The sequence below is a fragment of the Bos javanicus genome, chromosome 27 (genome assembly GCF_032452875.1).
Source record: "Bos javanicus breed banteng chromosome 27, ARS-OSU_banteng_1.0, whole genome shotgun sequence".
Lineage (NCBI taxonomy): Eukaryota > Metazoa > Chordata > Mammalia > Artiodactyla > Bovidae > Bos > Bos javanicus.
Window position 1 is genome coordinate 21,330,164 of NC_083894.1, and position 18,612 is coordinate 21,348,775.

Genomic DNA, 18,612 nt, shown 5'->3' on the forward strand with positions numbered 1-18,612 from the left:
GCTTTTGAACTGTAGTGTTGGAGAAGACTTTATTTTATTTTTTAACTTTACAATATTGGAGAAGACTCTTGAGAGTCCCTTGAGCTGCAGGGAGATCAAACCAGTCCATCCTAAAGGAAATCAGTCCTGAATATTCATTGGAAGGACTGCCGCTGAAGCTGAAACTCCAATACTTTGGCCACCTGATGCAAAGAATTGACTCATTGGAAAAGGCCCTGATGCTGAGAAAGACTGAAGGCAGGAGGAGGAGGAGACGACAGAGGATGAGATGAACGTAAGTTTGAGTAAACTCCGGGAGTTGGTGCTAGACAGGGAAGCCTGGCGTGCTGCAGTCCATGGGGTCACAAAATGTTGGACACGACTGAGTGACTGAACTAAATTGAACACTTGATATATACCGTGGGAAATGTGTCTCAAAATGTGATCAAGTAAAACAGAAGCTATTTACTTGATTCTATGTGGTGGAGCAAAGTAATGGAACTGAGGTACAGGCACATGGGGAAGGAAGAGGACTTGGGGAGGAGTCAGTGGTGACCCAACAAACCACGCACTGCAGCCGTTCCCAGGTAACATCCTTGTGAGAAGAACGTGCTAAGAGGGCACAGACGGATTCTGATCTGGGCAACGGTAATCACAGCGCTTGCACTATATCCAGAATAAAAACCACACTGGGATCAAAAGGGCAGATTTCAAAATATATTTCCCCTTCCGCACTCCTCCTCTCTCTCCCATGCACTCGCTCGTGCACTCCTCTCGCACACACATACACAAATAAAGTGGCAGTGGGTGGGGCTGAAGTGATTATATATATATATTGCACACTATCTCACTACTTTAATGTGATAGGATGTATGATAAATATATGAACATGTAAGAATTTGTCCTTATATAAATACTACTCGTTGGTCCCAAGAACATCACATTCTTTATGCAAATGATAAATCATAAAATGATGTTCTGAACAATGATTAAGTAAACAAAGTAATGCATTCCTTGCTTCTGTGGTTTCTTTTATAACAGTATGTAAATGGCATCAGGGGAAATGAGGGTAAAGGATCTATTACATCCAAAATATTTCAACACTAAAGATCCCTAAGGATTGTATTTAGAAATCACTGTGACTGACTGACATTCATGTCACCATAGCTAAAACTCCCCATAAAGAAAACAAGTCTGGATTTGTATTTTAAACTTTTTAATAAATTAAGAATCTTCTCCAGATGCCTATGTTCCTCATACATACATTCTGGATTTTAATAGGGTTCAGAAATGCAAAGCATATTGATAAAAATCTTAATTATAGGTTTGTGGAAGCATAAGCATAAATTCACATAGGGACTTTATATCAATTATGGGAAGATTTGTGGCAGGAAATACTGAATTTAAGGCTCTCTGACATTCTTTGACCCGTGCTCCTGAGGGCAGAAGATTTTTCCTGTGTTTTTTCCCTTTTCTTGCCAAAAACACTTCATAAAAATGTGTAATCTCTTACTGGAACTCCCTGAGGGGAACAGCTCTGTCAAAGGATAAAATAGTCACCTGGTTAAGACACAAAGCTGAGACTCGGTAGAGTTGTGAATCTTGGAATATCACTGGAAAAGGCAAAAACCCTGAAAAAGATGGTACCACAAGATGCCCCCTTTCAAAATGTAGCTCAAAAGAGGTTTTGGAGGTAGTTGGAAGGCATTATAATACTTCGGGGTACAACACTTACACACAAACTTCTGTGTCTGAATCAGTCCTTGAATGCATAGATGGCTCTTGTGGCATAAGGGACATATCATTAGCCTATAAAACCTCTGAAGACTCTGTCCCTAGAACTTTCCCCCTCTTCCTGTACGGTGGACATGACCAAAGAGACCATAACTTCAGCAGAGATAAATCAAACCACCCCCAACAAGGGTGAATAACAACTTTTCTTTATACCCAATTCCACAGAAAAGCACCAATCCCATTTTGGAAGAAATGTATTTTTAAATATTTGTGCGCACACCACACATCCAAGAAAGAGAAAAAAGTAAGAAACGCTGCAGCTGTCTTCAAACCAGAACCTTTCTTAAGAAGTTCATTTACAAAGGATTTTTATCTATTTCCTATTTGATTTAAATGAACTTGACTAAAACAAACTTACAAAGATACCAACACAGAGACTTACTCCGTCTTTTTCCAACATCTCCCTTGGATGTTGCCGCTTCATTTAGAAGAACCATCCCCATGGTGATAGCAGCGTCTATAGTAATTGTCAAGGAAACATTAGAAATAGATGCAAATAAAATCTATTAATTGTTCTGGACCTGAACATCATGTGTTCTGTACCAGAATGACTGAATTACACATGCACACAGAGGTGAATGCAACTTACTCTCCTGATACAAAATTACTGCTTTTCATGTTTTTAAATAAATATGCCTTGATTTTTAGACTACATAACCTCAAACTTTGCTTTGTGAGATTTTTAAGGTCTAATTCTAAATGCTATTAAATTCCAGGACTTTAATAGTGCGTATGAATTATATACTCTCAAAACCAATAATGATATTGCACCTTATACATAAAGATATACCTATACTAGTTACACTTAGAATGACATTTCATTGGGCAATCACAGAAAATTAGAATATACTCAGCATGGAACCAACCAACCAGCCTTGGCGGATGCCTAATATGTACAAGAGAGAAAGCTACTAAAAACCATCCCCTTGCCTGACAAAAATGTTTCTGTTGTTTAGTTGCAAAGTCATATGTGCCTCTTTGCAAACCCATGGACTGTAGTCCGCCAGGCTCCTCTGTCCATGAGATCCTCCAGGCAAGAACACTGGAGTGGGTTGCCATCTCCCTCTCCAGGGCATCTTCCTGACCCAGGTCTCTCCTGCACTGGCAGGCAGGCTCTTTACCACTGAGAAACCAGGGAAGCCCACCTGACATACATATACACATACCACTAAACTTTGAGGGAATTCGTGGTAACAGTTTGAAAACTTCTGAAATTTAGATAATTATAAGTTCTTTGTGTTTCAATTGTGTAATGATGGGGATGTTACCAATAATCAACTGATAGAAAAATTAAAAGCTTATTTCACTGAAACTGCGGATAGACAGGAAATTTACTGCTTAACTTAGTTCTTTGAATTGATGGGGCTGATGTAGATCCTTAAAAAGGAGTTCAATTAGGATTGCCCTTCCATTTTTTTCTGGCAACACCCTTTTATATTCATGTATAATTCTATCCATTTAAATGTACAGACTTGCTGCTGCTGCTGCTAAGTCGCTTCAGTCGTGTCCGACTCTGTATGACCCCATAGACGGCAGCCCACCAGGCTCCCCCATCCCTGGGATTCTACAGGCAAGAACACTGGAATGGGTTGCCATTTCCTTCTCCAATGCATGAAAGTGAAAAGTGAAAGTGAAGTCGCTCAGTCGTGTCCGACTCTTAGCGACCTCATGGACTGCAGCCCACCAGGCTCCTCCATCCATGGGATTTTCCAGGCAAGAGTACTGGAGTGGGGTGCCATTGCCTTCTCCGGTACAGACTTGAGCTACTGACAATTCACACAGATTTCTGGATTAATTTATCTCAAACACATTTTCAATACATGTTTGAAATATAAATCACATTTAAAAATTATTTTATATAGATACTACAAACAAAACAAATATTTATTTTATGATGCCATCTACTGAGTAGCTTCCAAAATATAACATTGGGGGAAATAGCACTATTTTTTACTTCTAGGTAAAAATAAAGTTTAGAAATTAAATGCTTTAAAATTTTAACTAGATGAAAGCTGTATATTAAAACAGTCTTAGGATAAAACTGGATATGTAAACACCCATGTGTACACTGTATGTGTTATTAGCACACAGAGACATAAATATTCACTTAGGGAGAAGTTATTAAGCAAATTACATTTTATTGGATATTAACTATGGTCAGTCAAGTGTAACATACCCCTGTTAATATCTTCGTAACATATATATATATATATATATATATATACTTTTTTAAAAAATTACTACTGTTCCTTCTGTAGGGCTTCCCTGATAGCTCAGTTGGTAGATTCCACCTGCAATGCAGGAAACCCCAGTTCGATTCCTACATCAGGAAGATCCGCTGGAGAACAGATAAGGCTACCCACACCAGCCTTCTTGGGCTTCCCTTCTAGCTCAGCTAGTAAAGAATCCATCTGCAATGTGGGAGACTTGGGTTCAATCCCTGGGCTGGAAAGATCCCCTGGAGAAGGGAAAGGTTACCCACTCCAGTATTGTGGCCTAGAGAATTCCATGGACTCTCTAGTGCATGGGGTAGCAGAGTCGGAAGTGACTGAGCAACTTGCACCTTGTCAAAAATTGCTTTGTCACTTTGTCCCTCTGTAGATTTGAAAACGGCGAGACCAATGTATTTCTCATTTGATTGCTTTTGAACTTCACACAAATTCGAACAGTGTTATTACAAAGCTGTAAGATTTTCATCAGAGTATACTGATAGTTGTTGCTTATCTTACTCAAGGACATTTGTTTTTGTTTCCAAGTGTTAAAAATACTCCTACAAGGAATATCTTCTTATATGTACATGTGAAATATTTTTTCTAGGGTCTACACCTAGAGGTAGAGTTTTTGAGAGGCTGATATATGTAGTTTCAAATTTACTAGGTATGATCATATTCTGTAAAACAAGTAGTGTTAAAAGAGTTACCATTTTTTTACACTACACTAACACGGTTTTGCTGAACTATTGATTTTATCAAACTGTTGAGTAGGGATCTGTCTCACTAGTGAGTCAGAGTTTGTCTTTTGATATGTTAATTCCTTTTTTTGCTTAAGTTTTTGTATTGTGCTTACTTTTTTTTTTTGCCCATTTTCCCATAAGTATATTTGCCTTTTCTTATTATCTTAGAAGATGCTTCAGTTTTTTCTGAATATGAATATTTTGAAGTGTTACATACAGATTCTTCTACTTTTAAATTGTTTACTTATCAGAAGGTTGTCATTTCAGTATGGTCAAAATTGTTATTCTTTTCCTTTATGAGCTTTGGTTACTGTTTCTTACTTATGAAATTAATTCCTACTCCTAAGTCTTAGAAATACTGTTAGTTTTAGATATACAATATTAAGTGTCTGGACATTTAAATACGTTAGGAACTAATAATCACCAGAAGTCTAGTAACCACACGTCCCATACAGAGTTATTAAATGTTATCAGCCATATTCCTTATGTTGTGTATTACATCCCCGAGACTACTTTAACACTGTAAGTTTGTGCCTCCTCGTCCCCTGTTTTGCTCAAGCCCTCACCCAGGTGCCCTTTGCAACCACCCTGTTTTCTGTACCTATGAATCTGCTTTTGGTTTGTTGTTTGTTCATTTGTTTTTTAGATTCCACATACAAGTGAGATCATAAAGTGCCCGCCTTTAACTTATTTCACTTAGCATGATCTTTTAGATTCATCCATGTTGCTGCAAATGGCAAGATTTTTCTTTTAATGGTTGAGTATGTGTGTCTGTACATCGGATCTTCTTCACCTGTTTATCCACTGATGGACATTTCGGTTGTGTCCATATCTTGGCTACTGTAAATAATGCTGCAGCGAACAGAGAGGTGTATATATCCTTCTGAATTAGTTTTCATTTTCTTCAGGTAAATATTCAGAAAATTACTGAATCATATGCTAGTTCTATTTTTATTTTTTTAGAAACTTTCATACTGTTTCCCATAGTGGCTGTACCAAATGAGATTCCTCCAATCCTCATCAAGGTTTATTTGTTGTCTTCTTGATGACAGCCATTCTGACAGGTGTAAGGTGGTATCTTACTTGGATTTTATTTGCAGTTCCTTGATGATTAGTGATTTAGACTGTCTTTCCATGTGACTGTTGGAATTATGTCTTCCTTAGAAAAGAGTTTAGTCCACTCAAGTCCTCCATCTATTTCTAAACTGTGTTGTTTGTTTCTTGATACTGAGTTGTATGAGTTGTGTATCTGGATATTAACTGCTTATTGGATATATAAACTACAAATATCTTCTCCCATTCAGTAAGCTACCTTTTCATTTTGTTGATGGCTTTTTTTCCAATGTGCAAAAAGCTTCTTAATTTGATGTAGTCTCACTTGTTTATATTTGCTTTTGCCTTGCCTAAGGAGACAGAGCCAAAAAATTATTGCCAAGACCCATGGCGAAGAGCATCCTGCCTGTGTGTCTTCTTTGAGGAATTTTACGCTTTCGGGTCTTACCTTTAAGTCTTTAATTCATTTTGACCTTATTTTGTATATGGTGTGAGAGAGTGGTCCAGTTTCGTTCTTCCGCATGTAGCTGTCCAGTTTTCCCAACACCATTTATTAATGGGGCTGTATTTTTCCCACTGCATATTCTTTCTTTTTTGTAGCTTAATCGACCATAAGTGCATGGGTTTATATTGGGCTCTCCAGTGTGTTCTGTTGATATGTGTCTCCATTTTTGTGCTGATTCTATACCGTTTCTCGGAGAAGGCAATGGCACCCCACTCCAGTACTCTTGCCTGGAAAATCCCATGGGCGGAGGAGCCTGGTAGGCTGCAGTCCACGGGGTCGCTAAGAGTCGGACACGACTGAGCGACTTCACTTTCACTTTTCACTTTCATGCGTTGGAGAAGGAAATGGCGACCCACTCCAGTGTTCTTGCCTGGAGAATCCCAGGGACGGGGAGCCTGGTGGCTGCCGTCTATGGGGTCACACAGAGTTGGACACTACTGAAGTGACTTAGCATAGCATAGCATACCGTTTCTATTACCATAGTGTTTTGTGCTGGGTCTTGGTTGCTGTGTGGGCTTTTCTCTGGTTGTGGAGAGAGGGGCTACTCTCTGGTGGTGCGTGGGCTTCTTGTTGCAGTGGCTCCTCTCGTTGCGGAGCATGTGTTCTAGGGCATGCAGCCTTCAGCAATTACAGCACGTGGGCTCAGTGTTTGTGGCTCATGGTCTCCAGATTGTAGGCTCAGTAGCTATGGCACAAGGGCTTATTTGCCTTGTGGCATGTGGGATCTTCCCAGACCAGGGACTGAACTGGTGTCCCCTGCATTGCAAGGTGAATTCTTAACCCCTGGACCACCAAGGAAGCCACACAGCTTTTTAATACAGTTTGAAATCAGGGTCTGTGATACCTACACCTTTGTTCTTTCTCATGATTGCTTTGGCTAAACAGGGTCTTATGCAGTTCTGTGCAAATTTTAATTATTCTAGTTTTGTGAAAAATGGCACTAGTATTTTGAAAAGAACTGCACTGAATCTACAGATTGCTTTGGGCAGTATGGACTTTCTATATCTTTAACATAAGGCAGGTAATGTCATGGTTTTCCTCAGAGTACTCTCTACTCATAGTGAGATGGAAAGTTAATCATCTGAAGACCTCAAAATGACCTCCAGGTGGCACCTCATTTGTACCCTGATCCACTTCTATACCGCTCTGCCCTTGTTGGCTCTTATTCGTGTCCTTGGTATTTTTTCAACAAGAAGAACCCTCTGCCTCAGGATCTTTGCACCTGCTATTTCTCTATCTGAATGCTATTCCCCTGAATGTCCGTATAACTCACTCCCTCACTTCCTTTGGGTTTTTGATCAAATGACAGTAGAGAAGCCTCCTTTGAACACTGTACTTCTTGTCTTGCTTTATTTTTCTCTATTAACATTATTTTTTAAAAGAAATTTAGAACTTGTATCTTTTTAATTCATTTACTGTCTCTCTCCTGTCACTACAATGTTAGTGCCCAAAGGGTAGGGAGTTTATTTTGTTCACTATCTTACCCAGTACCAACTAGGCTCTGATATACATGATTGTAATCCTCAGTTTACACATAAGAAAACTGAAGCCATCAGAGATCCAAGTAACTTGTGCAAAGCCACAAAGTTAGTGAGTAAAAGGTACAAACCAAAAGAACACAGAAGAATTGAAGCAGGATGGTAACAGGGTTAGAAGAAAATGATGAAGGAACAGCAAAGGAACAAAATAGTTCAATCTGTTTAACAATGTATATCTTTATACTAAGCATAAAATTTTATATCAAGTGAAAATGCACTTAACAATATAATTGCATCTCTTTACAAATAATAAGAGAAATTCAGGGAAAGAAAGATAATAAAAAGTTAAAAGCAACTGTCTTGGGGTAATAAGGTTGTAGGGTTTTGTTTTCTATTATTTATACTCTACATAATAGTAGTTTGCAAACTTTTTCTGTGAAGGCCCAGAATGTAAATATTTGGGGCTATGCACGCTGTATGGTGTATTGTTACTACTCAATTCTGCTACTGTAGTGCAAAGTAATCACAGACAATTCACAAATGAATAGGTGTGGCTGTGTTCCAATAAAACTTGATTTATAAAAATATCAGTCAGGCTGGAATTGAACCTCGCCGGTCCTAGTTTGCCAACCCCTGCTATAGAGGATCTGAGACAGTGCCAAAGATACTCTAAACTGTTATGTCTGAGAGGAAGTTAGCTTTGCTCTTATGTGAAAATAAAGAAATGCAAAAATCCTTGTACACATGATCTCAAAGTAGGAACTTTAAAGCAAAGAGATTATTAGATATAGGTGTTATGTACAACCCCAATATAAAATACTTTATTAGAGGGCAGCAGGGTCAGGAACTAAGTGTGAGTTTTTTACTTAGAATGTTTCCTGCAAAAGTGAGTTTTCTAGTCATTAACAAGGAAAGACCTGTGAACCTACTTTAAACTTGATGGCTGTAACTGAGATACGTGAATTACACTAAATGGCTTAAACTAGCCAACCCTCCTCTTTTATCTAAAAATACTTTTGAGCTTAAAAACTTTGAGCATTGAGCATTATTTAGGTCAAGTTCTATTCTGTCAATGAAAATAATTTTTGGTAAAAGAGAGCCTACATAATAGTTATCATTTGGGGGAAAAATCACATTTGTAATGTAAACATTTTTAGATGATGTACTGATTTATAAACACAGGAAAAAGCTTTGACTGTAACATCTGCCAGAGTTAATGTGTAGGGCTTCCTTTATTGGGTGGAAGGCTGACTGATTAATGAAAGCTCTTACAAATCTCTGAGAGATTCTGTGTCAAACTCTGGAATAACAGATACTTTTCTGTCATAAACTGATGGGTGTAACCATTTAACTAAGCCTTATTAAAGAATCTCAACATTAAGAGATATAAATATATACCAGCTAAATGGTAATGTTCCTGAAACTTTTTCTATTGTCCTGAGATTAATGTCTGTGCCTACATAGACACAAACACACGCACACACACACACACCTTTGTTCTACTTCATGTATAACTTTGCACATCTGTATTGATTAATATCATAACATTATACACTTCAGCTATTACTCTCCAGTCCCCTGCTTATCTTGTCAATCACTTTCTTACTGCTAAAAAAGTCAAAATATTGACATGATCCTACATAAAACAGGAGCTGCTGTTTGTGTAAATAACAAAATCCACAGAAAATGAATATCCTAGAAATGAATGTGCACAGAAATGCACATATATTTGCATTACATTACAATCCATTCTCAATCACAAATGATGTTATATTTACGATGGCTCCTAAGAAGAGACCCAGGATTGTCAGTTTAAAGATAAATGTGAACAAATGTTGGGAAAAAGTCAGCATATTATAGAAGACTTTATCTAAAATATCTTCAACTTGTATCCATCATTAATTTATTTCTGTAGTATGTTTCTCCTTGGATATAACACATTAAAAGAAACATTTGCTGTCTATCATAGACTGAAAATAAGTCAGAGTAAAACTATACTCTTATAATAGATGGAAAACAAATGTTTTTCTCATAGGAAAAGCAAATGTGATCTTTATAAAAACACATATTTTTAAATATTTAGAAACAGTTGTTATTGCTAGTATAATCTTTGCCTTTTATATGAGAACCTTTACTCCTAATTGATATTTATCTCATGTCATCTTGACATCCCAGAATTTAGAGGATGTGCAGAATTAAAGGATAGGTCAGAATTTGTATACTTGACAGTAAAGCCAATCTGAGAACTCATGTGTCTGGTTTCCACTAGCATGTAGAACATGTCTTGGTGAATTTAGATCAGATTCAAATTTCTTAGCAACGTATGGAAAGATATTTATTATCCAGCCAACTAACCTTTCATTAGTCTGCCCTGCACAGTCTGTGAATACTCTTTCATTTTATGTTTTTCTACCTGTTACACCTTCCACTGGAATAGTCTCGCTCACTCATTCTCCACCTGGGGTGAAGTCCTTTTCTACTGTATAAAAACCTGGCTAAAAAGTCAATTCAACTTTTCGATGCATCAAGTTGCCTCTTGATGCCTCATACTAATTAAAATTATTTTCCTATCAGCCTGCTGCTGCTGCTAAGTCGCTTCAGTCGTGTCAGACTCTGTGTGACCCCAGAGATGGCAGCCCACCAGGCTCCACTGTCCCTGGGATTCTCCAGGCAAGGACACTGGAGTGGGTTGCCATTTCCTTCTCCAAAGCATGAAAGTGAAAAGTGAAAGTGAAGTCGCTCAGTCGTGTCTGACCCCTAGCGACCCCATGGACTGCAGCCCACCTGGCTCCTCCGTCCATGGGATTTTCCAGGCAAGAGTACTGCCAGCCTTCAGTGCCGCTCAGTCGTGTCCAACCCCTAGCGACCCCATGGACTGCAGCCCACCAGGCTCCTCCATCCATGGGATTTTCCAGGCAAGAGTACTGGTCCTATCAGCCTACCTTCTTGCAAACAGCAAATATATTTACAACAGGTGTTAAAACATAACTGAATGAAAAATTTAAAAAATATTTTATTTGGAAAAATATAGAGATTTATATATTAGCCTTACTTCATATATTCCTTATTAAAATGTCATAACATTTTTTATTATTTTTAAAAATAGCTTTCTCTCAAAGACTACTTAGGATTTTTTTTCCCTCCTAAATAGGGTACTGAAATAAAAGACTACTAATGGAGAAAAATCTTATTTCTACTAAATGTCATTCTATAACCTATGACATCAAATGACTCCATCTGTTTGTTCTTAGATTTTTTAAAATAAAATTTTGTATGTAGCAACTGTATCTAATGATCTGGCTTACTAAATTAGGAAGAGAAAACCAAAAGGCAGAAATTTTCTCCAAAGATAAACAAGAAGTTACCACCTGGAATTTGCATTTTTTCAACCCACTCCAGTATTCTTGCCTGGAGAATCCAATGGACAGAGGAGCCTGGAGGGCTACAGTCCATGGGGTTGCAAGAGTCAGACACGACTTAGCGACTAAACCACCACATAAAAACATACATGCAAATTACAAAAAAAAAATTATAAAGTAAGTTTTAAAAAATTAGTAGATACTGCCAAGTAAAATCAGAAATTATTATATAATGGCTTCTTCCAAACTTTTGTTGATTTTAATGAGCCCACCATTTTAAGACATTTTCTCTTTTCATAGATACAGGCAAATAAAAAGAACAGCAGTGATAAAGCAACAAATAGTTACTAGCAGCAGAAAGATAATACATTTTACTGTTAAAAATCTACATGGAAGACTTCATACTGTTTGTAAAATTTCTTTGCGTCCTAAATCTCGGCTTGAGGTCAATAAGCCATGAAATGAAACGTTGGGGAATTCCTGCCATACAATGGAATGATGGTCTCAATATACCTTTTCATTCCTTTTGCTAGGTATTTCTGATTTAATAGCTGCTCTGAAAGAAGTATATTGCTAAAATGCTACATCATGGATTGAAAACAGAAAAAAAAAAACAAAAAACTATACAAATAAGAACCAAAAAGTTAACCTGCAAAACGTATTTCCCCTTTTCTGTAGGTTCACGTTCTACGGTTTCAGTTACCCACAGTCCAAAAACATTAAATGGAAAATTTCAGAAGTAATTTGTAAGTTTTAAAGTAAGATTCAAATGCCATTCTAGCAGCATGATGAAATCTCACATCTTCCTGCCCTGTTCCTCTGGATGTGAACTGTCCCTCTGTCCAGAGTGTCCACCCTGCATTCACTACCTGTTCAGTGTCACTCAGCAGCCATCCTGTTACCAGATCAGCTGTCGTGGGGTCGCAGGGCTGTGTTCAGGTGACGCTGTTTTTAGTGGCCCCAAAGCACAAGAGTAGTGATGCTGACAGTTTGAATATTCTCTTACTATGCCTAGTCTGTAAATTAACCTGTACCAAAGGTATGTATGTCTAGGAAAAAATACAGTTCTTTCTCCAAACTAGGGCAAGGCAATTAAATTTTGTGGGTTTTAGTTTTCCTAGCTATAAAATGAGGTTTTGCTCTAGTAGAGTTCTAAGAATCCTTAAAGGTTTAAATAGTTATGGTTATATCAGATACTAGAAAATTGGGTCTAGACTGCTTTATTTGAAGATGAACCTTGGTAACCCGGAGAGTAATCGAATTTTATAAACGACACTATAAGGCACACTTTAGATCCTGACAATGACTCAGTACATTCAACACTATAAACTTAACATACAAACGTTTCCACAGGACTCACACAAATGTCAGTGTTCCCCCAAAGTATAACTGTGTGCCCCAAAATTAACCTTACTTCATTCTGCTGCTGCTGCTGCATCGCTTCAGTCATGTCTGACTCTGTGCAACCCCATAGACGGAAGCCCACCAGGCTCCCCCGTCCCTGGGATTCTCCAGGCAAGAACACTGGAGTGGGTTGCCATTTCCTTCTCCAATGCACGCAAGTGAAAAGTGAAAGGGAAGTCGCTCAGTCGTGTCCGACTCTTAGCAACCCCATGGACTACAGCCTATCAGGCTCCTCCGCCCATGGGACTCTCCAGGCAAGAGTGCTGGAGTGGGGTGCCAAAGCCTTCTCCTCTTCTTTCTAGTAATATGTAATCTGTTTTTTGAGAAATGAATCGTACCTCTTTGCTATTTTGCTGTCTTCTTTACCCTTCTACCTCTAAACCATAAATTGTACTGTATTATCTAATTCATAACATTTAGTCTTCCATGTTCCAAAAAGTTGTCTAATTATCCTAAATCTTCCTCTTCTCATTTACTATAACATTTAAGGGAATTAAGATAATTTCTTTATCCTGCTTTTTATATAATAGAACACTTTTTTTTTCCTTCCCCATTAAGATTCTAAAGGGAAAAACCATACAGACATCACAAAAAGAAAACTCTAGCCAGAGATAATCAAAAGCTATACTTCAAAATTCAATAGTCAGTAAAAAAAGAAAATTATAACCTATTAATGATTTAGAATTTTAAAAATTACATGGTAAGAGAAAATAGTTAGCATAGGAATTGGAAAATTAGTCACATGGTAAAGTTTAAAATTTAATGTCTCAAAAGTCTTGATTATTTGTTAGGAAAAAAATCAATTTGATAGCATGCAGCTCTGCTTTGTTCTTCTCAACCCATCAGTACTTTAAAGGATACTTAGTACCAGAATAATGTGTGACTCTGCCACGAATTGGACCTGGCTGCTCCCATGAATGTAGCTCTATAAAACAAGACAGAGAAGCAAAAAATTACAATCTGGGGAAAAGCAGGGTTTTGGCAGCTTTTTCTTTGTATAATTCTATACCTTGAAGATTAACAATGGATGAAGCTATGAATTAAGCTCCTATTTATGGTTTTGGAATGAAATAATTAGTTATTTTTGAATAAAATAATTCTCAGTTAACTAGAACAGAAGAAGCCCTGGTGGCTGATGCCACTGTGAACTGTAGAAAGCAACCTACTATCAGAAGTAAACTTAGTATAATTTGTTAAAAGGTTTACCACAAAAACATACACCAACTGTAATGATTCTTCCAGAGCCTCCGTAAAATATACTTAATATAGTGTAACACACAGATTAGAGGAACTAAGATTAATGACTCTATATCCTTTAAAGTAAATAAAAAATGACCAATCAAAAGTTAATGACTCTTTTCTATACTATCAAAGTTTTTAAATTAAGGAGATAGCTTTACAAATGCATTTATTTTAAACTGATTTTTTCAAAACATAATTATTAAAATTGTTTCATCCTATTGAGAAAGGTATAGTTTCCTATACCTGGTAAGAACTATATTAGTTGATACCAGTCAATTATAGAAATTTGACAAAAATCTCCATGCAGGATTATTTTGCTTCTGAAAACCTGATTCCCACAGTAGTTTGGCTTTCATGGAAAAAGTATTAAACTAAAAGTCAGGACATTGTTCCTTTTTGTCCTTAACCCTGGTATGTCACCCAATCTCTCAATTATTCAATATCCCCTCATCCATAAAACTAGGAACTGGATTAACTGAGTCCTCTGATCTTTTTGAAGCATGTACAGTCTTGTGTGTATTGTTATCAATTTTGTCTTGGTATTTTCATGTAGAGACTGCTTTTGGTACTTCAGTCTAAGCTACCTTTGTTTCCATCTCTAATTTCTCAATCATTCGTAGTGCAGCTGCCTCATTCAAACGTGTATTTGGATATATTTTTAAAGAATAGCTTCAAGCAAACCAACTAAAAACAGCCATGTGTGGTTTATTTACATTACAGCTTATGAGGAATATTGTCACATATATTTTCTATTTTATTAAATATTACTATATTGACAACAGTGTAGCAATACAAATACTATAAGCAATGTGTTATATATTATTTAAGTCTGATTAGAAGCTAAGACTCTCATATCACAGAAACGAAGGTTTTATTATTCTAATAACTATAGCAGCATAGATAATACCAAATACAATGATACCAAGTACTAATAACAACTATTTATTAAGCACTCATTTTGTATTTAACACAAGTTCTACATGCAATAGCCCATTTAGTTCTAGTAGTCATAACAAAGGTATTTTTATTACAGCCACTTAATCAATAAGGTAACTGAGGCTCAACAGAGGTGAAAAATTGCTTAAGTTTTCGCATCTGCTGTGTGTAAAATCTGAGATTTGAAATTAGGTCTGTGTGATTTCAGATCCTGAGCTCATATTCACTATACTATCGATACTTAGTTATTTGCTGGACACTTGACAGGATGCTTCATATAGATTATCCCATCATATCTTCTTAATAACTATATAAAATAGATGTTATTCTGTCTTCCAAACGAGGAAACTGAGATTTAGAGAAATGAACTAAGATTGCACAACTAGTAACTGGTGAAATTTGGAGAGCAACCTGGGTTTGACCTCCAAGGTCCATGCCTTTTCCATCATATAATAACTTAGCAAAAGACAGGAAGAAAAACCTAGTGGAAAGTTTTATAAAAGTTTTTACTGGTGATCACAGTTAAATGTTGACCATTAAAGGAATTAAAAATCAACATTTATGTGACTGACTGAAATATCTGACTATAACAACACAGAATAAGATGCCCAGATGTATGTGACAACTGCAAGGAACTTGGATTAGAACCACAGTGCAGATACTATGCACTTATTTAGGCAATGGGGATATCAAGTGTAACAAACAGCAAACAAAATGAAACAAACAAATCCAAAAAAATGCTTTCACAAGCTTACACATTCAAACTGTGAGAACACATTTTGTCTACCAGAGTGCGACAGAGACATTACTGGCACATATAAAAGTCAGAAGAGCAAAAACAAGAATAAAAGAACAAACAAGCACTCTAGAGGTCTTAAGTGCTGACCTTGGAGGGAATGTTTCATTTACAGGGTTACCTAAAGCAATGCTTAACACAATTAAAATCTAACTAAGCTCACCATTTTAAGCTAGTCTTTAATATATGTATTTAACTGATGCATGTACTTTGAAAATACTTTGGAAGAAGGAACACTGAGTAATTCCTTTACAACTTCAGCAAGCATGATGTTCATTTATATTCTTTCCACCTGTGATTTTTACTAATTCTGACAAGGGAAATGTCAGTAACTCATGGAAATTTAATCCTAAATATTTATTTAACTTGGAAATGGCAACCCACTCCAGTATTCTTGCCTGGAAAATTCCATGGACAGAGGAGCCTGGTGGGCTATAGGCCATGGGGTTGCAAAAGAGTCGGACATGACTGACTAAAAAACATTTTATGACACCAAGAAAATGGCAAATAAAAACTTAGATTTTATATTGTCTGGTGTTATCCAAATGCCACTTTCAGCTTAACATCAAATCCACAAGAGCACTTTTGGTCCTTTCTTTCATTTTAAAATACACAATTGCAGAATGAACTAAGATCTTGTCAATAGCTAGAGGAAACACTGCTGATGATCTTTTACTATCATGTGGATTCTTCCTGTCCATCTCTTCATGCAGCTGGACTCATCAGTAGGGAATGTAAACTTTATTTCTGTTCATTCTCTTTCCCTTCGTGTATATGTCAGGAAAAATGACCTGTGTGAATCCTTTCAGCTTTTTCTGTACCTTGTTTACTATCCTCCAGTACAAGAAGAGCAGACACATGAAATTTAAGAAAATATTTAAGCGATAATCTCTCAACTGTCTAGCATATGATTCTCACTCTGCAACAGAAGTACTATAACAGCAAAAAAACATGATGATTTATTATCAACGTGAAGACAGAATGTAGGAGAAAAATCTTGTATTTCCTTTGGCAGGACTTCCAAGAAGTCAAATGAGTTTCCTCATTGCTCTTAAATAAACTTGTGTCTTTAATCTTGGCTATTTAAGATCTGCCAGTAGAAGAGCAACTGCTTTCCTGATCAAAGCCTACATACAGTGAGGGATCCATTTTTCATATATGATAGTCAATCTTTTTTTTTAACCACATAACTCGAAATAAAGAAGATGCTATTTTAAAATATACAAGTTTGTAGCAATGCAGTAATGACATCATAGTCCTGAGTCTCCTTTGTGTGCTCAGGCACCCAGAATACTAAAAGGAAGTAATCTTGATCATTTCTTTCTCAGTTTCTTTGTGAGAAGACGAACATCTAGGAAGAGATTTTCTTTAACTGTTAAGACAAAATATACTCTTTTATTTAGTGTTAAGTATAACAGAAGTATTCTGAGGCATTCTGTGACCTTCCTAATGTATGGTACTATGATCTTTGGAACCAGTTACTTGCGTCTTTAGTAAAAACAGTGTGAGAGCGGGCAGCAGGTGGGCAGGCTTCTGTTGGCAAATGGGAGTGTCTGGATCACCACTGTTGGTGCAAAACAAGTGGAAATCCTGAGGTACTTAGCCCTCTGAGAGTCTAATAAAAGATTTCTCTATTTCTCGATAGTTACATAGTCCCAGTCCTTTCTCTGAGGTTGTCTTCTTATACATCAAACTGGATAAACTTCTCTGAGGTAGCACTGGTCCTTACAAGGCCGTGACACCAAGCAGCAGGTGTGATATAGATCAGACAATAAATAGCTCGGCCAAGTCCTTCTGGACTTGCCTGAAATAAGAGACATAGATAGGGATGGTTACCTACAGCCAGATGGCAAAGAATGCCACTGTGCTGGATTCCCCCAGGCTAGGTAGGTATGATTGGTCTTATTCAAACTCTTCTCTACGAAAAAAACGTCAGCCCCGCTAGTACAGTGTAGACACACCTCTCCTTAGGAGCTTTACCTGAATTCACAGGGACCATAAGATCAGTAGGTCAGGTACTGTAAACAGGGGAGGTACGGGAGAGAACAAGTAACAACACAGAACAACCAAACCAAAAAGCTCCAATCAATTCTAAGGAAATCCTAAGCAGAATATGCGGAAATAGTTCATCATAACTGCTCCTCCCTAGAAGGTCAGGCAATGAGAACCCAAAGTGCAGGCAGGCCTGAAAAATTCTGAGGAGACTGTAAGACTACCCTAAAGCCCAGACACTAGTGAGACAGCTACTGGGGAGAACGTATGCTTGTAGAAGCACTTTCTAGTTTTTGAACAAAACCGATACTATGACTGACGAGAGAGCTTCTCATATTCACTGTGCTTTCAAAACGTTGAGAGGTTAAATAATATGACAACATAGTATGACTGTTTCTTTCAAGTGTACAGCAGAGGTTGACTTAAAAGGTCCTGTGACTCAGCTTCTAAGTACATTTTAGTAATTAATATTTTCTTGACAGCCCATTTCTAGACTTATCAATTCTTCTATTCATCAATGAAAGAAAACCTGGAATGCTTAGTAGAATTACTCTCATGGAATATTTTTGGTAACTAAAGTAGTAAGTTCAAAATGAAAAGTTACTTGTTAGATTCTTCATTTTAAAATCCAACTGAATAGCTTTTGATATGAGATACACTGAATATGTAGATCTACAATGCAAATGTTTTGGGAACTCTGTCATATTAGATATATATGAAAAGTATAATAGAGTAAAAGTATATATGGGCTTTTTTCCTTTTTATCTTTTACAAAAAAATCATCAAGGAACATTACTATTCTCATGTTGTTATAAATGTAATCTAAAGTACAAGAACAACAACAACAAAATACAATGTAACATGAAGCTTAAAAGTCACATTATTCTATGTTAAAAAGTAAAATCACTCATTTCATATCACTAAATATTTTGTATCTGTGACTGGCATAAGAAATGCACTAGGAAGATAGTTTTTCTGCCCTACTCTAACTTTGCAGATGAATTGAATGATTTCCCCCAGGAAAGCCATTTAACCTCTCCTTAATTCATTTTCCTTGTACAGATCATTTTTTGTTGTTGTTGTTACTTATGGGCCTATTAGGTGATAAAAAAAGATGTTAT

The 18,612-nt window shown here is 36.9% G+C and overlaps 1 protein-coding gene across 10 annotated transcripts in view; it reads right to left on the reverse strand.

The window, feature by feature from the left end:
- The window catches only part of TUSC3 (tumor suppressor candidate 3), a 218,864-nt gene that overhangs the window by 18,422 nt on the left and 181,830 nt on the right, over window positions 1-18,612 (reverse strand). For 5 of the 10 annotated variants that reach the window (XM_061404344.1, XM_061404337.1, XM_061404338.1 and 2 more), the window contains 2 exons: window positions 13,387-13,450; window positions 2,132-2,230 (listed from right to left, as the gene is read on the reverse strand). The exons of 2 other annotated variants lie outside the window; for them this stretch is intronic. In XM_061404344.1, coding sequence (XP_061260328.1) covers window positions 2,132-2,230; window positions 13,387-13,450 — 163 coding nt within the window. The remainder of the gene's footprint in view (window positions 1-2,131; window positions 2,231-13,386; window positions 13,451-18,612) is intronic. 3 more of the 10 variants (XM_061404343.1, XM_061404340.1, XM_061404342.1) reach the window with 1 other exon arrangement.